The 24,509-nt window shown below is 42.1% G+C and overlaps 1 protein-coding gene across 2 annotated transcripts in view; it reads left to right on the top strand.

Moving 5' to 3' along the window:
- The first annotated feature begins 412 nt into the window (after positions 1 to 412).
- enpp2l (ectonucleotide pyrophosphatase/phosphodiesterase 2-like) overlaps positions 413 to 24,509 on the top strand; it is a 35,788-nt gene continuing 11,691 nt past the window's right edge. The window contains exons 1-24 of one of the 2 annotated variants that reach the window (XM_082522551.1): positions 413 to 756; positions 2,389 to 2,494; positions 3,107 to 3,256; positions 4,993 to 5,118; positions 5,204 to 5,264; positions 5,693 to 5,790; positions 5,989 to 6,068; positions 6,267 to 6,386; positions 6,686 to 6,741; positions 7,756 to 7,821; positions 8,450 to 8,522; positions 8,612 to 8,720; positions 9,716 to 9,841; positions 9,931 to 9,962; positions 10,066 to 10,193; positions 10,483 to 10,561; positions 11,249 to 11,336; positions 11,670 to 11,836; positions 11,965 to 12,022; positions 12,275 to 12,414; positions 14,433 to 14,574; positions 15,215 to 15,292; positions 17,791 to 17,923; positions 18,768 to 18,921. In XM_082522551.1, coding sequence (XP_082378677.1) covers positions 739 to 756; positions 2,389 to 2,494; positions 3,107 to 3,256; positions 4,993 to 5,118; positions 5,204 to 5,264; positions 5,693 to 5,790; positions 5,989 to 6,068; positions 6,267 to 6,386; positions 6,686 to 6,741; positions 7,756 to 7,821; positions 8,450 to 8,522; positions 8,612 to 8,720; positions 9,716 to 9,841; positions 9,931 to 9,962; positions 10,066 to 10,193; positions 10,483 to 10,561; positions 11,249 to 11,336; positions 11,670 to 11,836; positions 11,965 to 12,022; positions 12,275 to 12,414; positions 14,433 to 14,574; positions 15,215 to 15,292; positions 17,791 to 17,923; positions 18,768 to 18,921 — 2,388 coding nt within the window. In that variant the 5' untranslated portion in view covers positions 413 to 738. Of the gene's footprint in view, positions 757 to 2,352; positions 2,495 to 3,106; positions 3,257 to 4,992; positions 5,119 to 5,203; positions 5,265 to 5,692; positions 5,791 to 5,988; positions 6,069 to 6,266; positions 6,387 to 6,685; positions 6,742 to 7,755; positions 7,822 to 8,449; positions 8,523 to 8,611; positions 8,721 to 9,715; positions 9,842 to 9,930; positions 9,963 to 10,065; positions 10,194 to 10,482; positions 10,562 to 11,248; positions 11,337 to 11,669; positions 11,837 to 11,964; positions 12,023 to 12,274; positions 12,415 to 14,432; positions 14,575 to 15,214; positions 15,293 to 17,790; positions 17,924 to 18,767; positions 18,922 to 24,509 lie in introns of those variants that run through there. The other variant, XM_082522550.1, reaches the window with a different exon arrangement.

The following is a 24,509-nucleotide window of genomic DNA, read 5'->3' as shown; positions in this document are numbered from 1 at the left end:
ATCAGCTCACAGTCACTGTGCATTGCTCACATTTCACCACCAGTCATTAGGCAACGCTAAGCATTTGATAAGACAGCATACAGTTCGTTGCAGTCAGTTTGGGACTTTGACTCAGTGCAACATGCAATATGTGTCCACGCACACTTTTCTTATTTGTTTTGAAAAAATCGCAGCAGCTACTACAGAGACCTTTAAATCTCAGCTGGCAGTGCTTATTATACAAAGTCTGATCAACGTAAATCACGGTCAATTATTAATGAAACCACCATATTCCTTTAGACAGTAAACGGTTCAGGATCAAAGATTATACAGTTTTCTTTTCCCCGTGAGTGCCCCCCCCCCCCACACACACACACACCCCTCCTCCCCCTCCCTCCCTCTGTGATCGTTCAATGCTGCTGACTGTGTCGGACTCCGGAGCGTCACCCCGACCTGACGCTCTCTTGTACCACAGCGCAGCTGTTACCATTACTTCATCTCTTATTGGATCAAGACCGAGAGAGAGGGAGAGAGAGAGAGAGGGAGAGAGAGAGAGAGAGGGAGAGAGAGAGAGGGAGAGAGAGAGAGAGAGAGAGAGAGCAAAGGCAAACAAGTGGAGAGAGAGAGAGCGGGAGAGAGTTGGAAGCCTGCGCCGTGCTTCATCGATCTGCAGAGGTGCACCGAGGACCTTCTGTCGGACATTGGTCACATCTTTCAGTTTTTTAAGTGAATGCCAGAAGTAGAGTGACTCTTTGGAAAATGCTTCTGGGAAATTTGGTACGGTAAGACTGTGACAGTTTTGTTGGTTTGATTTCAGCGTCGTGTAGTTTTAGCTTCATTTAAAGTGTTTCCCAGCTCCGCCCCGCCTGCCCTCTAAACACAGATTGCAGGGCTGCAGAACTGATGTATCGACCTGAGAGCGAGACAATCGCTCCGTGCCTGATATCAGCGCAAACGCGCAAACCTGGAAGCTTTACCTTAAGAAAGAAGGCATTACATAAGTCTGCGAAGTATCAATTATGCAGCAGCGATGACTGCTGCTGTTATTTTTGGTCTGACTCACGCCGGGACAGATGATGATGATGGATAGCCTGGAACAGCTCATTGTCAACAATGCCGCAGATTTGTTTACCTGTGGGAGGTAAAGGTAAGCAAAAAGCTTTAGGTTAACGGTTCCACCGTGGATCACTCCCGTCTCCCTTCAGGACGTGGGTTTGGTCACCATCATCACTTTTATTATCATTCATTTTAGAATGAATTGAAATTAGCAAACGCAGTATATTAAAAATGAATTATACCTGAATTAGTCATCAGTCACTGGATCGTCGTAGTTTAAAGAACACACCAGTCCACGCTGAGTTGACGTCAAAATACCCGGATAACATACTGATTTTGGCAACCTTGAGCACTCTGAGGGCCGGACACGATCCACAAGTCATGGCGCTGTATCGACATAGATTATGACAGCTGTAGTGTGGAGGAGAAGTCACAGTACATCTAACATCTGGCCACTACATGCTGAGTGGACAGACAATATCCAGTTACATCTGGACCTAATTGGGCTACTTTGGGACTTTCTAACTCAGTTATGGCACTGACAAGTGTTGTGCGTTCCTGGTATGGCACAGATGTGTTACCACCGCTGAATACATGACACGTACGAGGTTGACCTGCAGAGTTGGGGTGACCAGAGTCACCCTGCGTCCAAACTGTCTGTCAAGGCCAAATGTGATCTGTGAGAGATCCGCCGATGTGAGTCACATTTTAGATCAAACACTTGTTTCTAAACTCGGTGTTCAGGTCATGGTCTAACTCATGGTTGAACTTATGTTACTTCATGTAAGATTTCTACTAATTTGAGTGTTTTTATTGTCTAAAATATTGAATAGTAATAAATATCATAATGGAAGAGGGAAACTCTGAATATGTAAATCTGTGTGAATCTTTTTATTATTATTTGGGTAAAAGTGGAGACCGTCAGGCTTGTGAGGAGAGTCAACATCTGCAACTGTATGTGGGTGTAAAGGTGCACCTGGTGCACATGGCACAGCAACTTGCACAACTGTTTAGGCTTCATCATTAACAGATCTTCGAGCAACAAAGTTGCCATCTAGTTGATTCTTCAGGGAAAGTCTTACTTATTTAAGCAAGAAAATGTCCAACTGCATGATTGTGTAATTAAACCTATTAGAAGCGTTGGAGCTGCATGAAACAAAGCTCCCGTTACCATTCTGAGCTGCTTTCACCTTAAATCTGGGTTTAAGTTGTACTTTGGAAAACATCAGTTCTTGTAAAGATTTGCTGAGCAGGATACTAAAGCTGTACCAGCTCTAGAGATCCTCCAAGCCTGACCTTTGACCTTGAGGAGTGGAAATGTGTTAAAAAGAAATGCTCTCTGGTTTTCTGCAGGTAGTGGTTGCGTTCTGTCTGTGGGGCATTGATGTCAGCAGAGCTTATGTGTTTCAAGCCAGCCGACCTTCAGAGGGAGGGGACAACCCGCCATCTCATACTAAAAGTGAGAACACACTTGTTGTCTTAGCAACGCTTATTCTGGGCTGTTGAGTTAAGAAAGTCTTATAACTGAGCTGAAGACTGATGTGATCAAATATGGTGGAAACCTTTATTTCTGCATTTGGACCAAAATGACATTGATGTTTAAAATGTGTATTGCCAAGTTACATCAAAGCGAGAAAAAACACCGAGCTAGCAGCTACAGGCTGTTGGTGTTTTGTTTCTCACTCTAATCATAGCAGGATAGATGTGAATATATATCTGTATGTACATATTTCCTCCTTAATGGTTGGGCCAATGTGAACAAAACTTCAAGCAGGAACGAGTTGCATTTACTTAACTTTAACTTCACATCAACAGGAGTGTTTTAATTATGAGTTTTGACATCGAAAATCTAGATGACAAAAACCGTTATAGGAAAATTACTTGAATTTACCTTGAATGACTGTTATGGAGGCAAACCGAGCTAGAACTTGTGTACTATGACTTCTCGATTTTGCTTAAAGACATAAAAACACATTTTATACCAGAGCTGTGCACCATTATACTTGGTAAACGTTGTATGTGGGCATGTTTGCAGCATGTGTGTCTCACCATGCCCTTCCCCTCCCTGTAGTCATTTCAGAGTGGGTCAGCTCAGCGGGCTCCTGTAAGGGGAGGTGCTTTGAGCTGGAGGTGGCCAGCCCTCCAGGATGCAGATGTGACAATCTCTGCAAAACCTACTACAGCTGCTGCTCTGACTTTGATGAGCACTGCCTGAAAACAGGTCAGGCTTCTACACACTTGCTCATGTCTCTCGTCTTTTCTTCACTTCCTGTTTTCTTACCCAGTCTGTGGCTCTTGGTCAACAACTAACTGCATCGAGCTGACAATGTAAACCCTTAAAAGCAGTTTAGAGATGTGTAACAGCCAATGAACAGCTACAGAGCTGTCTAATATAAAAAGTATAGATATTTACATATGCTTCATATAACATGCCTACAAAGCTCGGGATGAGTACTTTCTCTTGTAACACAGGGAAATTTAACAAAAGCCAAAATGTTCATTTTCATCTGATGCTAATTTAAATCTCGGTTGCATCACCTATAACTGTATGTTCATCTTGAAAACATGAAGTAAACAACTGTGGAACATTTAAAAAAATCTTCAAATGAATTCAGCAACCATGAGCTTCTTGTGGGTCTTCTTTTTAAAACGTATAATAAAACGTCAGCGTTGCCTGGGTATGGATAATCTGTAACACATTTTAGGACCCTCTGTTATGCAACAGAGATCTGAGATCTGAAAACGTTGGTTGGGAGAAGACAGTTAAACAGTGGAACAGGGCTCATTGGGGACTCGGAGGCAGATGAACTCGGCAGAATTTAGCCAAAGTTGAACAAGCTGTCGAGGCTGCTGGAGGCGAATGTGCAGCCTGAGCTCGTCTAACATGTGACTTGGAAGATGGTCGTGGAGCCACAGAGACACTGCATTACTTTCAAGGCTCAGTAACACAATGGTTTAATCAACAAGCTCTGTAGAGTTTGTACCACATGGCTAACGATCAGTGATGGAGTGAACGTGCTGTCCAGGAGTCTGATTGCTGGATGGGTTTCTACAGAACGAGGAGACTCTGTGGACTTTGTGACAAAAATCCTTTGAGATGCCAAATCAAACACAGAGCACTATGTGCTGTGAAGAAGGGAACAGCTGAAAGTCATTTTTTTAATGGACGTGGGTTCACACCTACTAACCAGGCTGTGTGAAGGATCAGCATCGTTTAGTGTCTCAGGAAACTTTTTGTGAAAACTTTGTAAGACTGCAACTTTGTACATGATAACACATTCCTTCAGAAGTTTTGTAAACGCCTGAATGAAAGGGAAAAAACACAAGAGAGTCTTGAACGGAGCCAGTAAGAGTAACGTTATGATGTAATCAGATTGAATTTGTCATGATGCAGCACGCTGATGCGTTGTGTTTCCTGCTTTCATCTGAATTAATCAGGTAGGAAGCAGCTTGGTGCTGCTAATCAAATGCATGTATATCTTATCATGATGTCACCATCTTCCCAGGAGTGGATGTCAGACCTCTGCTCAGGCTAACTGCAAACCCCCCAAAACAGAACAAGAGCTGGAGCTCAGAGGCCTAAAACTATTCATTTCATTCACATGTTAAATGTTAAAGTTCATGATATTGTGCCAGGATAGGACTCTAAATTTAAGAAGGAGCATGGCAGCACAGATTAGGTCTGCTAAGTTCTATCTGAATATACAGAAGAAGAAAAAGATCATTAAGAGATCTGTGCACAAACAAATAACCATCAACCTCAGTCAACTGGAGCAGTGTTGCAAAGACGAGTGGACCAGTGGACTAGACTTACTTAGGTTACTGCTGCTGAAGTTGCTTCTACAAGCTGAATCATTGCATGTGCTTAGATTCTCAAAGAACTGCAGAGAATCCTGTGAAAATGTTATTTTTCACACACGGAAATAATCAATGAACTGACTTCCTGTTTGTGCTCAGAGGGAGGCTTTGAATGCAAACAGGAACGGTGTAGGGAGGAGAGGAATGAAGACCATGCCTGCCACTGCTCAGAGGACTGTCTGGAAAAAGGAGACTGCTGCTCAAATTACAAGTCCATGTGCAAAGGTACATGTCATTATCATTTTTAACCAAGTGACATGGAGATTAAATTTGCTTTCAAGCATGTGATGTACTGTGGTTTCCTCTCAAGGTGAGACTTCGTGGCTGCAAGAAGAATGCGAGGACATCACGAGTCCTGAATGCCCTGCAGGGTAAGATCGATGACCATCCATCCATCTGTTTATCCTTTTTCAGGGTCGAGGGGGGGCTGGGGCCTATCCCAGCTGTCCCAGGGTGAGAGGCAGGGTACACCCTGGACAGGTCGCCCGTCTAACACACAGAGACCGACAACCATTTGCACTCACATTAACCCCCGCCTTCACACCTATTTAGAGTTGCCAATTATCCCCACTAAGTGCATGTCTCTGGATTGTGGGAGGAAGCCGGAGTACCCGGGGAGAAGCCACACAAACACGGGGAGAAGATGCAAACTCCGTGGAGTCTGATGACTAACCACGTCTCTAAAAAAAGCATAATGGCTCCACGCCTTCTATAGAAACCTGAAACACCATTTTGGAGAATAACTGCAGTTTGGTGATGTTACCAGATCAATCAGCTTTGTCATTCTTGTGCTTCTCAGCTTCGTCCGTCCTCCTCTCATCATGCTCTCGCTCGATGGGTTCAGAGCCTCCTACCTGAAGAAGGACCAGTCTGTCATCCCAAACCTTCATAAACTCAGTATGTCTTCTTTTTAACTTCATCTGTATTTAAGTGATTTTTACAGAGCCAGCAGTTTCTGTATGTCCTTTATTTACTTTTTGATGAGTCAAAAATATAGCCTGGTTGCTTGTATCATCCTGTAAAATGCAGCTTTCACAACTCTTTACTTCTTAAAATGCAAAATTTAACAAAAAGTTACCTTTTGTTTCCCCTCAGGAGGATGTGGCACGTCTACACCGTACATGCGACCAGTCTACCCATCAAAAACATTTCCAAATTTGTACACCTTAGCCACGGTAAGTGAGCCAGCATATTTAATGGATGGTTCATGTTGGAAGTTACAGTAAAGCTAGTCTGTTAATGAGTACTCTGTCTGAAGAATGAGCAAACACAAATGTTTGCCAGTGTGTTCAAAATGCCCTTACACTGTGCTCGTGTTGCTACTCAAGCGTTGGACTCATTTTTAAAACAGTAAATGTGCCATCTGTCTGCAGGGCCTGTACCCAGAGTCCCACGGGATTGTGGGGAACACCATGTATGACCCAGACTTTAATGCCACGTTCACACTGCGTTCCAGAGAGAAACTGAACCACCGCTGGTGGGGCGGACAGCCTGTGAGTCCAGTCTAGAGTCCAGCTGACCAAAAAGCAGGCGTAACTCTTAAAGCATAAAATGCAAATTTAAAAAGCGTGCTTCTTTAAAAACTGGTGTTTGTACGTGTGCCGGAGCACACATTTGTAAGTACGCAGAGTGACACAAAATCCTGAGAATATTGAACACATTTGTGACCATTTTGTCAACATTTTCTCTCCATAGATTTGAAGAGCTTACGTAAGGTGTTAAGGTCACTTATAACAGCGTTTAAGAGGACCGCTGGATTTCTGGATTTCATCTCCTTTTGTTTCTTTTTCAGATCTGGATCACCGCTGAGAAACAAGGAGTGAAACCAGGCACGTTCTTCTGGCCTTGGTACTTAAGTTAGTACTGGAATGTTTTTCAGTAGCTTTAGATATCAGACTTTACTGAGGAGTCACTTCCACTTTTCCTGCACTACTTATACATTCTTGATATATTTTGTGTTGATTTTCTTTGAATGTCCGATGGGCTCAGTCAGAGCCCTGGATCTCTCTTAATGAAATGCCCCCTCGGGGATAAGTCGGGCTGGAGCCTATGACTCGTTTCATGGGCAAACAGCTGGGTACACCCTGGATACCAGTCTGTGGCTTAGGTGTGGATGTTGCTGAGGATACTGCCAATTTAGGGAAACAGTACAGAAAGGAGACATGATGTGGATGCTGGTGAAGCTGTTGTTCATTGTGGGGAAATCTTTCTACTTGCCAAATAACACAATAATGCACTAAAATAAATAAAACTCAGTCTTTCAGGAGAAATAATGAGGGAGGTTCAGGGAAAAAACAACACAAATACACTTTAGTAGCTGAAAAACTCTTGAAGATTGAGTCCGAAGCAGTGAGGGGAAGATAAATGATAATGGGATACTGGGCAGAGTCAAAGATTTTAATTTTAAAAAGCAAATATTAAAATGTGTGACATCATCGAGCAACAGTGCTTCTCTGATGCTTCGTGTAATTAACTACAAAGTGTTATTAAGTCTGAGCAACACAGACGTAAAAGAGGAGCTTTTGATTTTGATTTGACCCGATGACCGAGCGCAGCGCGACTGACAGGCACGAAGCAGACAGGTTCATGTCAGCGAGTGTTTGCATGTCCATGACTCAATGATCACGAGGGCTACACATGAAGATGCGCACTAGTCACATCCTGAGACAGACAGACAATGGGACAATACTCCCACACAGTCACAACAAAGGCCATTGAAGAGTCCGAGGAGTCCGAACAAAACGGCGTGTTCATCTGCTGATTTACATTCAAACCATCAGCCTCAGCTATTTGGTGACAGAATAAAAATTGATCGTCAGGTTTTGTCATTAAAATTTTAATCATCATGATTCTTGTTTTCAGGGTGATTCCTCTTGAAAGGAGGATTTTGACCATCTTGCACTGGCTGCACTTGCCCGATGATGTCAGGTGTGTCCATGTCTTTTTTACTTTTTTACAATAAATTAGCATGTAGCTTTCACACACAAAATAATGTGTAAAATTACTCACGAATGACAGTGACAGTGATACTGTGGGTGTGTCTGTTTAAGAGACTGCAGAGTCTGGGGTCAGTGATCGGATCAGAAGCCGATAAGTGTCAAGTGGCTTTTATTGTCATTTCAACCATGCACAGTGTTACAGTACAGAGTGAAATGAGACAGCGTTCCTCAGAGACCCTGGTGCTACATATGACATATAACAGAGTAATGTGCAAACACTGCAATAAAACAAGACAAGACAGTGAAACACCAGACAGAACAGGACGATACAGAAACAAGACAGTGCAGTGGAAATGTGCAAAATACTGTTGCATTGTGCAAAAAGTAGCTTGAAGGTGATGCTGCAGATAAGTGCTGGGTAGTGACGTGCATGGAGTGTTTGTACAGCTCGGTGTGTCAGCAGGTGAAGTAGGTGTTTGTGTTTCTTCTCTGGTTGTGCGTTCAGGTGAGATGCTTGAACTCACACTGAAACAAAGTTTTTTTCTACCTTGTTCAGTCATCACTGTTCCATGAAAAGTGTTTCGCAGCACAACGTTTCCTTCGTCATGTCTTTTCAGGCCGTATGTTTATGCTATCCACTCAGAGCAGCCCGATGCCTACGGACATCGAATGGGTCCACTCAGCAGTGAGGTGAGCTAGGCCTGAAGATGGTCTAAGAGGTGCGATTAATGATATGCAATAATCAATCATTTTGGTTTCAATTGAAATATTGTCCACAGCTGGACAACCCTCTGAGGGAAATTGACAACATCATTGGTCAGCTAATGAATGGACTGAAGCAGATGAACCTGCACCGCTGTATCAATCTCATCATTGTAGGAGATCACGGTATGAGCTCCACAGAAACCTGCTGAATTCAGAGGATTTTGTCTAATTAACCCTTTTATTACAGTTCTTGTAAATGCAGCAATGATTAGACAGTCCTCTATGTTTGTACTTGGAGGGAAGAGCTCCTTTACAGAGTAAGAGACCTTCTTTAGAACCTTTACTCCTTCACTGGGAGGAAGGAAAAGTGCTCAGGAAGCCCCCCAGCAGCCGGATCCTGTAGCCTCATTACTAAATAATGTTTCAGGGTCACCTGATCTGCAACAACTTTGGATCAACTTTGAAGGGTTTCACTGAACTTTTTCGGACATCCTGGAAATGAGCAATCGCAATAGTCCAATCCAGAAACAACACATGCATGGACTAGTTTTTCAGCATCACTCTGAGATGGGATGTTCCCAGTTTTCGCAATGGAAGGAAGAAGTTATGCATAGACTTTTTATATGAGGGCTACAGAAGAAACGATTGGTCAAAAATGACTCAACATTTCTTCACATTAGTTTAATTCAATTCACTTTTATTTCTGCAGCACAAAATCACACGAGCAAACAGCTCACGCTGCTTTTTAGTATGAATAGAGACAATATGACAGAGAAAACACCAAATATCAGATGGCCCCCATGAACAAGCACTTGGCGACAGTGGGAAGGAAAAACTCCCTTTTAACAGGAAGAAACCTCCAGCAGAACCAGGCTCAGGGAGGGGCGGGGCCATCTGCTGTGATTGGTTGAGGGTGACGGGAGAAAAACAGGATTAAAGAAACACTAGATCTGACCTCTTCTAGTTCTGGAGGCCACAGAGATGCCATCAAGAGCTGCATCAGGTTTGAGAGTCTCTATTAAAACTGGTGAAAGTCACATGGTTCTTTTAAAAGACACACAGGTTCCTTCACTTGGCGTGTACTCTCAGTGTCAGCACAAGCATGAAACGTTTGGTCACACAACTTGTGTACGTCTGAGGTGTGTCGAGAAGTTACAGATGTCACTGCTGTGTCTCAGGGATGGAGGAGGCCCACTGCGACAGGACAGAGTTTCTCAGCAGCTACCCACTCAACATAGACGAGATCACGCTGATCCCTGGCTCGCTGGGCAGAATACGACCCCGTGAGCCAAAACCGACCACGTGTAAGTGCGCACATTTAAATAGCACAGTGTGACACGTGCTTTCTTTAGATGCAAAACCTGCTTTATATTTCTCAAATTTCCATTTCCAGATGACCCAAAAGTTGTGGTTGCAAACCTCACTGTAAGTAACAAATGTATAAGATCACAGTACAGCCTAAAACAAACTGAGCGGTTTGCTGTGTTTGCAGGGGTCAGGTCGTTCACCTTTGTATTTACTGTTTCAGTGCAAAATGCCAGCTCAGCACTTCAAGCCATACCTGAAACGGGATTTACCCAAGAGGCTTCACTACGCCAACAACAGACGGATTGAGGATGTCCATCTGCTGATGGAGAGGAAGTGGCACATTGCCAGGTAGCCTGTGATTCTAATCTGTCAGAAACGGTGTTTTAACTACCAATAAATCGAGATCTTATCAAGTCTGAGGAAGAAATAAGACGATTACAAAGGAAACTGGCAGCCTCAGTGACCTCTACTCCCACTTTATGTTTAAATTATGTCTGGTTAAATTTGAGGACTTTAAGTTAAGTTCACTGATATTTAGAAAGTGAGGTGAAGGAAGGATTTTTGCATTTTGTCACACTGAGCTACAAAAATCACAGAATGACTCAGTGCCTGCATACTCCATGTTTGTTGTTTTCAGGAAAATGCCAGAAAAGCCGAGGACTCGGTGTGGCTTCTTTGGTGATCACGGCTTTGACAACAAGATAACCAGCATGAGGGTACTCGTGTGTCGTATCTGCTGTTTGCTCCTTCTGTGTTTATATGTTAAAGGCATCGCGCGTCAAGCTTGGATACTTTGTTTGAATACTTGGCGTTATGAGTACCGCCATCTTGGGCTTTCTGAGCCAAAGGTTACCATGTAGCATTTTTAAAATCACACAGCAAGCCATAGTATCTTAATATGTTAAACACCAGCAGCTCTACGAGCAGCTCAGCTCAGTGGCTGAACCAGGTGAGTTAAAGGCTGACATGTAGCAGTTGTAGTCAAACAGAATTTAAATAGTTGAAGACAGATGTGTTGTCAGTACAGATGTGATTGTTAAAGAACGTAAAAAAGACTTTGTACCGTTTTAAAACCATCTGTTATAAAGTGGCAGTTTATCACAGAAGGCCATGATGACTGACCCTTGATGATGACATCAAGTGGTGGCTGAAGGAACTGCAGCTTTTGGAATCTAAGGTTCATTCGGCTTCATTTTCAGCCCCAGAGGTTTCTTCTTGTTCCACGCGGAGTATTGTTTCGAGAAAAGTAGAATTTGAGAGAAGGACAAGAAACATGGCTGACTATTACCTCATTATGAGGAGTACATCTCTCTGATGTGATGTCCACACGACAGTTTTTCATAAAGTTTGTTTGAAAACTCCACGAGTTGATTTCACTGTTTGATGCTCCTTCTTTTTTGTAGACAATCTTTATTGGCCATGGGCCAAGCTTCAAATTTCAGAAGATGGTGCCGGAGTTTGAGAATATAGAGTTATACAATGTCATGTGTGGTAAGAATCATTTTTTTATCTTCTTTTGAATACCAGAAAATATGGTCTAGATCTGGGGTGTCCAACTCCAGTCCTCGAGAGCTACTGTCCTGCAGATCCATCCCTACTCCAACACAGCTGAATCAAATGGTTGGAAACCTCTTCAGCCATCAAGTTTGGCAAAGGCCTGATAACAAGCCACTCATTTGATTCAGGTGTCGGAACAAGGATGTGTCTAAAAGCTGCAGGACGGAAGCTCTAAAGGACTGGAGAAGGACACTCCTGGCCGAGATAATAATACCGATGTTATCATTACTACTATAATAGCGTGTCCTCTGATTGTTCGTGCTTTAGACTTGTTGGGCTTGAAGCCAGTTCCAAACAACGGGACACACGGCAGTCTGAACGACATGCTGAAAGATCCGCCTTTCCAACCCAGCATGCCAGAGGAAGTCACGCCACCGTCGCCGCCGTCCGACGCCGAAATCAGCCACGACCTGGGCTGCAGCTGTGACGATGAGGTCTGTGGGAGGCAGCAATGCCACAGAAATCATTTGTAACATCTAAATCCAGCTGATTTCACCGTGTTTGTCACTTTCTTCTGCAACAAACAAAGACGAGGAAAAAAAACACATTTTATCATTTTCAGAACAAAGTGGAGATCAATGGGCTGTTCACTCGTGCATCAGATGGGGTCTACAGTTATAGTAAGTGTTACACACACACACACTGGAACAGCTGCATTCAGCTAGCAGCTGAGGAAATAGGATTATTTGACAGTAAATCTAGATTTTCTTCATCATGTATCTTAAAGCAATGCCTCCTGTTTCTGCTTTCATTTGTATTTTTTGCCGTTTTATTGGTCAGTAGGAACTGCAGAGGACACCAACAGAATCACCTTTAATTATGAAGTATAATCAAATAATTTGGCATCGAGGTACAACATGTTGTTTTTGCAGACAGCACCCAGCTGCCGTTTGGTCGACCAGCGGTGATGTTTGACACTCAGTACAGTCTTCTTCATCATGTGGAGTTCATCAGTGGATACAGCAAAGAGCTAGCCATGCCCCTGTGGACATCATACACACTGCCACCACAGGTACACGCATGTAAAGTTCTCACTCCGTCTTGTATCAGTCAGCTTGGTTCTACAAGCCACCTAAAACTTTATTTAGTTTTTTCTCTTGTTGGAATTTCATTCACTGAGCTCTGGTTGTTGTGTTCCTGCTAGTCCAAATTATAAAAACGTCAGAGGGTAAATTCACAGATACACTTCCATGATATGAAGATAAAAGTTTGAGTTTTTTTCTGTTATATTTCAGGAGTCCTTATGTTCATATTGATTGCCAGTTGTTTGCTTAAGATTAGCTGCTGTTCATATCAAGAAACTTAACCTGAAGAGTTTGCAGGTCATCACCGCCCTGTTCCTGTGGAAAGTCTTATTCTTATATTTATACTCTTGTCTGTGAAAACTCACCTTTTGCAAACTTTTTCATTTAGGAGTATCCAGAATTGGCAGGATTATAAATGAGTACATCAGAGGCAAAGCTCAGGTCGAGTAGTTTGGAGATGGCACTAGCGAGACGAGGCTGAGAGAGTTTGGACATGTTCAGAGGAGGGAGAGTGGACATGTTGGAGGAATGAGGAAGACCTTGGACGACGTCCATGGTTGTGGTCAAGGAGGATATGCAGAGGTGCCTGCGAGACACAAGAGGGCGCTTGGGATAGAAGAAGAGGAAGCCTTCCTGTGCAATGTTTCGAAGCTGCTATATCAGCATGTTTGAAGGCACTTCAGGGACATGCTGGTGTTACTAACCCTGGTGCAATCAGTGCTTTATGATGATTAGTCAAAGTCAAATGTATTTATACAGCACACTTAAAACAGCTACTGTTCAGCAAAGTGCTGAACATTTAAAATTAAAAATAATTAAAAGAGATAAAAAGAAAAATTATGAAAAAAGCATAAAATGAGAAGATTTGAATAGGAAATAAGACAAATGAAAGTAGTTCATTCATTCCTCATTCTCATTTAAAAGCCAAGGAATAAAGGTGGGTTTTCAGATGGGTTTTGAAAGTTTAGAAGCAGTTACAGGAAAGACCCGACCTCCTCTGTGCTGTAATGTGGACCTCAGCACAGCTGGGAGCGTTTGATCCGCAGACCTCAATAACCTTGCTGGAGTGAACCCGTTCAAAAGATCAGAAAGGTCTGAGGGTGCCAACCCATGCAACGCCTTAAAGACGGATAATAACATTTTAACATCCATTTGAAAAGTGACTGGCAGCCAGTGTAAGGATGCTAGAATCTGACGACAGACTGACACCTGAGTAAAGACTATTACAGAAGTCTTTACTCAGGTGATTCGTTTGAAATGTGACAGACTGTAAGAGTACAAGAGTAACTCTTGCATTTCTGCTTTTTTAACCCTGCCCTGTGTTTGCACGAACAGCATGTCCAGACGTGTCCAGCATGTAAACAGACGTCTTCTTCCTCTCTTTCCTCTCAGAACTTCGTTGATATAAATGAGGTTAAACCTCTGATGCAACCACATTAGAGGCACTCTGGTGGTGCACTCACTGGTGGTGCACTCACTGCAAACACTCGTGGTGTTTGCAGTGAGTGACTGTGTTTGTGTCGCAGCAGGATGTGACAGAGCTCTGAAAACACGCAAACATGAAATCTCAGACAGCCACTGCAGTAAACACACTCGCGTGTTTGACTCGTTGCAGGTGTTGTGTTGTGATGTTGTGCAGCTGCTCACGTATGGCACACCTGCTCCGTGCATATACATCGCCATGCATGAATGCCAAAACAATACGCAGACATGAGTGGAAGTAAACATTATATTAGAGCCCAGCATTACATCTGAGTTTCACTCTCACTTTAGATGCTTTTTATCTTTGATCTTAGATTCTTTCAGCTGCACCAAAATGCAACTGGTACCATTAAATGACAAAACAAACACTTTTTTTTTCATTTATTAAGGGAATAAAACATTAACCCTACCTGGCCCTATGCAGGATAAAAGTAATGCCCCTACTGTTAAATCATGAATTGACTGCGATTAACCACATTTTTGGTTCAGTTTCACTGTATGTTGTCACATGTCTGTCTCACAGGAGGACATGACTCCTGTACCAGATGCTTCTCCGAGTGCTCAGTGCATCCGAGTCGACGCCAGAGTGTCAGCTGATCACAGTCAGAGCTGCAGCGCCTACGGCCAGAACACCCACCTCACGTATGGCTTCCTCTTCCCCCCAGGTAGCACCACAGGGTGAACACAGGACCCTCTGTGCAGAAATATCCATGTTGCTTAATATACATTGTGCAAACATCATAAAAACCGGATCTTAGTATAAATGAGATAAAATTATGTTGAGTTATTTGTAATCGAAAGAGTCGTTTAGGTTTTGAGCTTTAATTCTTGACGATTTAACTGATGTAGTCATATAGAAAATAAAATATATCAATTATGTGAAAAAAATAAAAGTCTAACCCTTTAATAAGGATGGCAATCAGGGCCCTGAGAACCAGTTTCCTGAAGTTCACCTTTCCAAGGAAGTTAGAGAACGACAGGAAGTGGACCAGGCCACCTTGTTGCATATGATGGGGGAGTTCATTTGTCCAAACTTTGCATACATTGTTAGCACTATAGCTTATGTTATTTAACATAATATAGTTACATTTAAAATGATATTTGAGGAGGAAAACACTGAAATTCCAGCGGAGTGCCAGGAAAATAGGAAATCATTACAATAATCCGAAATTTCACTGGGTTAACTTTGACTGTCACAACTTCTGAGTGACGTTTCTGCGATGTCAACATCTTATACGAGCTTGTTTGGATATGTGCAAACAGTGGATGATAAGACAGGTGTGACTCACACGTTTGTGTTGACAGAGCTGGCAACGTCTCCCGAGTCCAGATATGACGCTTCGCTCATCACCAACACTGTCCCCATGTACCCTGCCTTCAAGAGTAAGTCACCTCCATAAAAGTCAAAAATTCGTATTTTCACTTCAGCTGTATGTAACTGTAGCAACACGCTAACAGTTGTCTCAAGATGTTGTATTTATACCAGGGACCGGGAATGTGGGGAATCTGGTCTTTACTGCATTCCACAAAATATGTTACATTCCCATACAAGATGTTTGTGCTTCAGTCTCAGTAACAGGCTCGTGAAACATTAGGACTCTTCTCACTGAGCACTGATTTGTCTGTCAAATAAAACCTACTAACCAAATATGCCACTGTCAGCTGGTAATTAGCAAATTCGTCTTTAGTTCATTACCAGGCTTCTGGAGAACTTCAGGACATGTTGAGGATGTAATTTAGCAGTTTGAATCAGCTGTGTTGGATCAAGCACACATCTAAAACCTGCAGGACACCGGCCCTCGAGGCCTGGAGTTGCCCACCCCTGCCGTAGCATCTTTTCATTAAGTTTGATCAGTTGTTCATATTAGGGCTGCCACAAACGATTATTTTGATAGTCGACTAGTCACCGATTATTTTTGCGATTAGTCGACTAATCAGATCATCATCCATTGGACGTACAGCGTACAGCTTATTGCACCAGCAGCATCTGCTCTTATATAACTATCATTAGCTTACAGCTTGAAGTGTTTGTGCTAACTAAAAATAAAGACAAGATGGTAGTTTATTAATTTTTAATGAAATTTGCAGATTGTTTCGGTGAAGTTTAATAAACTCCTTGCTTTCTAAAATATAACAGGACACCGGAGTATATTATCCAGCGTCTCAAACTTCTGATAATCAGCTGTCTGCTTGAAGTTTATTTAGCTGTGCAAAAACTATAACTTTAATCTTAGCCAAACCGATTTACTCAGGAACAAATAAAATACTAAAGAAAGCCAAACAATAACATTTTAAGTTATCTAAGTGACTCATATATCATGTTTAACCTGAGTAGCGAAAGACGGTTTGAAAACGATTTGCCGGGAGTCCGGTGTTCTCACGGCTCTACTTAGCCTTGCCCCCGCCTAGCTAACGAGCTAGTGGGTAACAGACGTCTCCGAAAACGTCGGAGCGCTTTTGAAAATATGCGGTGTCCTGATAAACTGAGCAGATATTTGAGGTTTACACAGCTACATTCTCGCCTGAAAATATGTTAAACGTTTATTTTGTGACCCAGAAAGAATAATAAGAGTAAAGTTAAAACTAACTAGCTGCCGCCATTGTTGGAAACTGCGCTGGGCTGCGCTATGAATTCTGGGACACAGCTTCTTCTGCTTCGGGGTTTAACGGCAGCTGGCATCCTTGTACATGCAGTGCTGCCATCTTCTGTTTCAGTCCGTTATTACACCCTTAAATCCTACTACTCATTCCTGCGTCCTTTGTGATCTTACAAAGCTTCAAACGATGCGTCGACTATTAAATTAGTCGTCGACGATTTTAATAGTCGACATAATTGTGACTAGTCGACTAATCGTGGCAGCCCTAGTTCATACAGAGCTTTTATCGACACCTGAGCTTCTTTTATCTAACCCTCAAACACCTGGGGTTCAGTATGTTGTTCATGATCCACTGACAGGATTTGATCCAGCTGGTAGGCAGCTCGCTCCTCAGTCTGAGCCACAGTCGGCCCTCGGCCAACATCAAGCTTTCAAAATACAAAAGTACAGCAAATACAGTACAGCGGGAATGTCCATCTTTGATATACAGTCTCTAGCTCGAACCCAAAACAAAGACATTGTGTGAAGTGACTGCATCTCTATTTGAATAATTATGAGTTCTTATCAGCACTGAAGCCGCTGCAACAACACACTGTTTGATGACAGTCTTACTATTTTACTTTCTCACCCCCTCCCTTTGTATTTACAGTAGATTGTGACTTAAGAATAGTTTCAGAGTTAAACAATGAGTCTGACATCAGCGCATTTTTTTTTATCTGTTAGTTTAACTGTCCTTGTGGAGGTGGAAATTGAGTTGTGTTCCATGAGACACGGGACAGAAATGTGGTGATGTCAGGTATGAGCCAGGGTGGCCTGATACCCATTGTTTATAAAGAGAGAGGACTTATCAGGAGAAAGCAGACACTCAGCCTCTGCATACCTGCCCCATGCATGCACCCATTATGCTGTGTGTGCGTCAGCTGTGTGTCTGTTTGTGTCTGTTCGGCTAATAGGTTCTATATTAAGGCCATAAAAGGTTGCAGGAATAAATGGGAAACAGCAAGAACAGGATAGGTTTCCTTATTTAGGACGTGACGCCTAAAGTCTTGTCATGGTCAGTAGATTTACAGATGTTCACTCCACCAGTGAAACCTCACTTCTCCTGTTTTTATTCTTTCTTTCTTTGAAATGGAAAATCTACTCGAAAAGAAAAAACAAAATGAATATATACAAAATCAAATACTGGACAGAAGCTGAGCTGCTCTTCGAGTGTTTCTTATTACTGATGTTTATAAAAAAGGTGAGAGTATAAGCAGCATGGCCTATTTTTCTGTGGGTGTGCAGGAGTGTGGAGTTACCTACAAGGCACGCTGCTGCGGCGTTATGCAGAGGCCAGCAATGGGATCAACGTTCTCTGCGGCCCTGTTTTTGATTATAACTACGACGGCCTTCGAGACACCACCGAGAAGATAAAAGAGTAAGTTCACCGCAGCGGCGAGCGATGACGGCGCTCGGTCAGCTAGCTGATAACAACTAAAGTGAGCTTGCATGTGCATATGTGTGTCAAAACACAAGGTTCAAGGTTATTTTGTTGCCATTTGTGCATAAAGCAGCGCAGAGCTCTCTCAGTCGTAGAGAAAAGAGAAGCATAAGCAAGACAATGCAAAATACAACACAAATATAAATTATTAACTATATTATAGGCAAGGCAAGTTTATTTGTATAGCACAATTCAACAACAAGGTGATTCAAAGTGCTTTACAGAGACATTAGAAACAAGAACAAATAAAAAGCATATCCTGCCACCCTCTTTACAAGAGGGTGGCAGGATATGCACATTTCTGAGGTAGCAGTGAGTCCCTGATAACTCCCTCAGCTCTTTCCTGGCAGCGCTGTGTGTATATGGAGTCCACGGATGGACGTTTTATCCCTCCGATGCTCTCCAGTCTTTATGAGCCTTTGCAGAGACTTCCTGTCTGCCTGTGTCATAAATGCACTATAAATATATGGCGAGCATTTCGTCTCCATGTGAGGAATCATTTAAGTGATTAATAACTACACAGCATGCTGTGGTTTTCACTTTGTGGAGCTTACATATTCTCAGTAGCTGTGCATGTTCCACCAGTGGTCCAAAGGTACGAGTGTTTAGTTCATTACTGATGCTGAACTGGTTGTGGAGGTTATTTAAAGATTTACTAGACTTCTGATGCAATTTAGCTCCTAACGTAAGCAGCCAGAGTAGTGTAAGTGATGCATTTGTACGGTGTGCTTTTCACTTTTTCACATTTTGCACGTGCCTCTGATCCCCTTCCTCGGTCCAGGTTCTCAGCTGATGGCTTCCCCGTTCCCACCCACTTCTACACTGTGATTACAAGCTGCCAGGAGGTGAACCAGACGGTTGATGAGTGTGACGGAGCGCTAAAGGTTTTCTCCTTCCTCCTTCCTAACAAGCCAGACAACAGTGAGGCATGCAATGTGAGTAAGAATGAATTCATGGCCTTATGGAGCTTTATTTTGAAAGGTAAAGACCCTCCAATCATTCCAGCAGGTGGCAGTACCTCCATATCTTTGTAGTGAATTCATTTGCACAGTGTGAGCAGCAACATGAAAAAAAAAAGACCTTTAACCTTTTTTTTATTAAGCTGTAGGTTTTTATTTAAAGATTAAGAAAATGAAAACGTGAAAAACAATCAAAAGATTTACAGGATGACGCTTTGAATTTTTAATTCCCAGGCATTAAAGTATCGCCGATAGATAAACATTTACTTCTCTTGATTGCCATTTATCGTTTTAAACACAGTAAATGTCAGATACTTTATGTAATGACTCAAACTGCAGAAAAATCATTTTGAAGAATTCTCCTTCAGCTGGGTTTTGTCACAAATTCGTCACTTTGACCATATTTCTTAAAAACACCAAAAGCACCGTTGTAGGTGCAGTTTGATATAGTATCATAGAAAGAGGCAGGATGAAATTCTATCTTTGTACTAATCAGAATCATTATTGACCTGCCTTGGGCACATCAGAGGATCAGAGCCCAAACCAACATTTTATGTCTCACCTCTTTGAATTTCTGCATTTTAAAATTATTATTATTGTTGTTAACATTTTGTCATTTGTCTTTGGGTAGTATTATTATTAGCTGGAGGCACTTATGACGTGTTGTCTCCCAACAGATAATCCATCTACACTGAGAGTAGGAATAAAGGAGAAAATTAAAGAAACCAGCTGCATATTCCAGTTAGTTACTACGAAATCTGATGGATTGTCTTGACTTGCCTCAAGCTATTTGGGAACCATTGCTGTTATAATAATAATACAAATACCACTGGTATTATAATCTTGTGTAATATGATGACTCACCATGGCAGTCTGTGGGTTTGTCGGTTTCCAACTTCTGGGTGAAGTGGATATTTGTAGTGATGTGAATGATTCAGCAAAGCTAAGCTGACAAAGATGAGTGTAGCTAATCCTTTTTCATTGCAGCCAAATTGAGGTGAATAGAATGGGCTCGTGTTCAGCTCCATGTCTTACATTTGAATCTACGACTCTGTGGGGCTATGTGAGCAAACAGCATCTTTACTGTCCGTGCTCGTCTCCTTCATCTTTGTTAGCTTGTTAATTAAATCAGAAATTCTTACAAAAGATTGTTCACTGAGAAAAAGGAGAATAAAATGAATATCGCGAAGCTTAACGATGCTATTCTGCAGAGCTTCGATTTTGTGTCGGCAGCACTGGACTGCGGTAAAATAAAAGCAGTCAACAGGCCTGTCTGCTTTCTCCTGCATGAGCTGAAGTCATGCATCGTGTCTTTGTATCTGCTTTTGTAGTTCAGGTGACAGTAATGAGCTACAATGCATCCTTACAAGCAACTCATTCAGCTTCATTAATCGTTTACTGAAGGTTTAAGATGATGTTTTTCAGTTAAGAGCGTTACCATAGAGATGGATAAGTCTTATCAGAAGACAGTCACGTGACTGTTATGGAAGGAATTAAATACGTGCTGTTCTGAAATACTTTGACGTTCCTTCCAAAATGTTTCTTCCCAAGCTCCTTAGACTTGTTGCAATAAGTTGCAGTCGATCATCTAATATCTGGGAGGGGATGTGTTGCAACACTGACGTTTGATTAAAGCACCATTCATGCTTTAATAAGCACGACTTACCTACTCTGTGTTAAATCATTATGAAGGCCGACTGCGTGGCTCCAAATTAAAGCAATAAAATAACAATGGGCAGCATTTCTCTTAATTCACTTTTAGTGCCAGTACATTTTCTTATTTTGCGTCCAAGCTCAATAACAATGTCACATAAACTGTGATTAATCCACTGCCCTGTGTGCTTGTTAATGGGCAGCTTTGTAAACATCTCCAAACTTTCCTGGGACTCTTCAGCTCCAGTCGTGAGCAGAATGAATGGAGCGGCAGATTAAATGATGGAGCTTTTACAAACAGCTCTAAATATAAAACTGCAATTAGTTCACGATAAACACACTGCTCATGTTTATGCAGACCCTACAAATATATACTCAGTATAGGTTAAACTACTTCCATTCTCATGCCATGCTTTTGACTTTTTAAAAACTAAACAGCCAACAAGCCCGTGCTGCGGATGCACCACTGGGTCATTTCTAAAGAATGCGTCTTTGTTTATCGGCACAAAACTTGGTCTTTTCTTCCTCTGTTGGGTTGGACTACACCGGTGATTTTGAACACGCAGCTGTTTCGTCCACGTAAACGGCGTTTCGAATCACCGAAAATGGAGATTTTTTTTTTTAAACTCCTTTTTTGGGTTTATGTGTGGACGAGGAATCCAGAGTTCGTCACGCAATGTTAAAGGTATGTGCCTTTTTCCACGTCACGCTGTGCGCCACGTTATTGTTTACAGGAGATGAATGAGTGGCAGAGAGTCAGATTAACAGTATTTTGTCTCTATCTGCAGGTTTTGCACGTTTACACAAGCAGTTACCGTCCCTCTATTTACAAAGGCAGAGGCCTAATTATTTTACATGTAGTTGTTTTTTTTCCCTGTGTAATAATATTCAACATTGCTATCGATACATTTTTCAAAAAATGCCTCTGTGTGCAAAATGGGTTTAAAAACACAAATCGTGGCAGGATCAGCCTGATGTTATTTGTATCCTGCTGTAACTTTACTGTATAAAGAGCAAACATCTCCAAAATGTCAGGAGTAGTTAGTCATTACAACAAGTGTTTGTGAACTAAAAATCAAGGATGTGGGATCCAGCGATGCTTCATCTCCTGCTTTGCGTTTTTGTGGGTGCCCCGTGCTAGCAGTGTCCAAGCGTTGTTTAGCTTTTTCCCTTTTCATACCGCGCCCCCCATGCACTGGGGGCGGGCCCCACACTTTGGGAAGGTCTGGGTTAGTGTGACTGAAAAATGTGCCTCTGAATAAACTGGCTGCTCCTTGGATTAAAATTTTAAGCCATCGGCAAACATAAACCGTGTCTTATCTAATAGCTGCAAGAAAAATAAATCAGGAAAAGTGCTAAAACATTTGAGTTTGTGTGTTTTTATGGTTAAAAATTCGCCCATTGTCACTTGTCAAACGGTACAATAGATGTTTAGCTTCACTGATCATTTGAGGAGAAAATTGAGCAGATGGCTTCCCAACAACCACCAGCACGAGCTGTTTGAAAGACATTACTGATCTAGTCTCATGTTTTTACTCCAAATGTCCTAAATGATAAAAACTATTCTTTTCAGAGAACACGGAGTACATGATCAGTGTGTCTGTGTGCAACTGGAAGAACATATCAGCCATTAAGAATCTGCACTGATAGCAGAGGCTAATGAAAATCTGTATTACAGTGAGGTTATGGTAATATGCTAACTTATAATATGCTAACAGCTAACTTACTGCACAAACATAAACCGACTCCAGTGTGTTGAGATACTTTAGTTACTGTCACAGGATTGTTGACAAGATGTTCCTCACATAGTGTTTGATTATTTGACGGCATCATTTTTGTCGTTAATTGTCAAAGTTCATGGATGTTTTCAGGGGAGGGCTGCGAACTGTGCAAACCCTTGCCTTGCAACATGATTCTGTGCTGAGACATATTTATTGCAATAAGTCCTGCAGACAGTGGAAATGGACAGACTGGGAGGGGAAGCCAACAAAAATCTCTCCATGATGAGCCAGGCTAGTCCAAAACAAGCAGGCGAGGGAAAACTGCAAAAGGAAATTACTAAAATGAGGAAATTGTAACAACAACAGATTGTTATATATCATATATTGCTCAGTAATAGCATGCCTATGAATCTGTGTAAGAGAAGATGGGAAATGAAGGCTCAAGAGAATGAAAAAGGAATGAAAGAGGGAGTAAAAACATAGAAAACTGTAAGGAAATATTCTTTAACAATATCCATGGAGCAAAGAAACGGGCTGTAGTTATTTGTTGGAAGTATTTATTGCTCTTGATATCGGAACAGTTAATCAATCCTGACAAATATTCCCCTGGACAAGGAAACACTGTCTGTGCTTTCCTGTCATCTTACTCTGAATATTATAATTGTTTCTGGGAAATGATTGCACTCCACTGATTACTTTGAGTCTGATAAAAGGTATAGTTGGAAGCTGGCAAAGATATTTGATGTGGAGGAAACAGCTGGCTTCCTGGCAGACTCCCTGAATGGATAAATGGGAAGATGTTTTAATGTAATGTGCTTTCCAGGGAATAACTCTTCAGAGGGTGAGTTGAGGATATCCTGACAGGCTTCAGCGCTCTATTTGTTTTGGTTGATGTCCTAAAAGAAACATAATCGCAGGGGTTGCTCTCACTCTGTGTGTAGGCATGTGCGTGACAAGCGTCGTGAGGATAAATAGTTTTGAGATATGGTAAATGGTAAATGGCCTGCATTTGTATAGCGCTTTTCTAGTCCCTAAGGACCCCAAAGCGCTTCACACTACATTCAGTCATTCACCCATTCACACACACATTCACACACTGGTGATGGCAGCTACATTGTAGCCACAGCCGCCCTGGGGCGCACTGACAGAGGCGAGGCTGCCGGACACTGGCGCCACCGGGCCCTCTGACCACCACCAGTAGGCGCCCAGTCACACACACCGCTTCAGCTCATGTGTCTTGGAATGACAAAATATTATTCTTCGTCAGCCTTTTGCTTGTGAGTCATATTGTTTTGACGTCTTATAACGATTATGTTTGAGTTTCTGTTTTCTGTAGCTCCGCCTGAAGCTGTGTTTTTAGTCTGTCAGCAGGATTATGTAAAAACAAACAATCTGACATTTTTCAAACATATATGCACATAGTTACATACAGTTGATTTTATTTAGAAAGGCCTACCTACCTACCTTTATCAATACACCATAATATAGTAATTGTAACATCCATTTTCTTGTATTGATGGGTGTTGTCTTCGTCATGGATCCCCAGACCTCCCTCCCCAGCCTATTTTCAGGGAGGTACTCGGGCATGTACAAGCCAGTTGGGCGTAATCTCTCACGTGTGTTCCAGGTATGTACTGAGCCCTTCTCCCAATTGAACATTCCAGAAACACCTCACCTAGGAGGAATCTTTAGTTCGTCACATGCATGAACCAGTATCAGTATCAGTTGTGGTTGGATGCCTTTCCCAATGACGGAGCTCATTACTATTCACAGAATGTGTTGAGAACAACCTGAAATGTTTTCAGTTTTATTAGAAATAGCGTACTTCCTGACTGAAAAGTTTCATCTTCCCAAAAAATAGAGAGTCTGTCCTTTGCTTCCTGGAATTCATGTCATCTGTGGATGAAATGTTGGGTCCATCCGATTCACAGATGTCCTAAGAGGACAGAAACAAGAAGACGGATGAAATGCAAAATGAAACAAGGAAATTCTTGAATTATCTAATTTCAGGAAGAGCCCAAGGGGAGATACTTATCTAGTTTCAAACTTATTTTGCTATCCTGACTGTAAATGTTTAACCAACCACGAGGATGGATACAAAAGCAGACACTATGCATAGGATTTCAAAGTCTTTAACTAATTAATTGAAGAAAAGAAAGGCAGGCAAAAATGAGACACTAGGAGAGTTTC

The sequence above is a fragment of the Aulonocara stuartgranti genome (genome assembly GCF_965226115.1).
Source record: "Aulonocara stuartgranti genome assembly, chromosome: 22".
Classification (NCBI taxonomy): domain Eukaryota; kingdom Metazoa; phylum Chordata; class Actinopteri; order Cichliformes; family Cichlidae; genus Aulonocara; species Aulonocara stuartgranti.
This window is presented reverse-complemented; position numbering and strand designations above follow the sequence as displayed.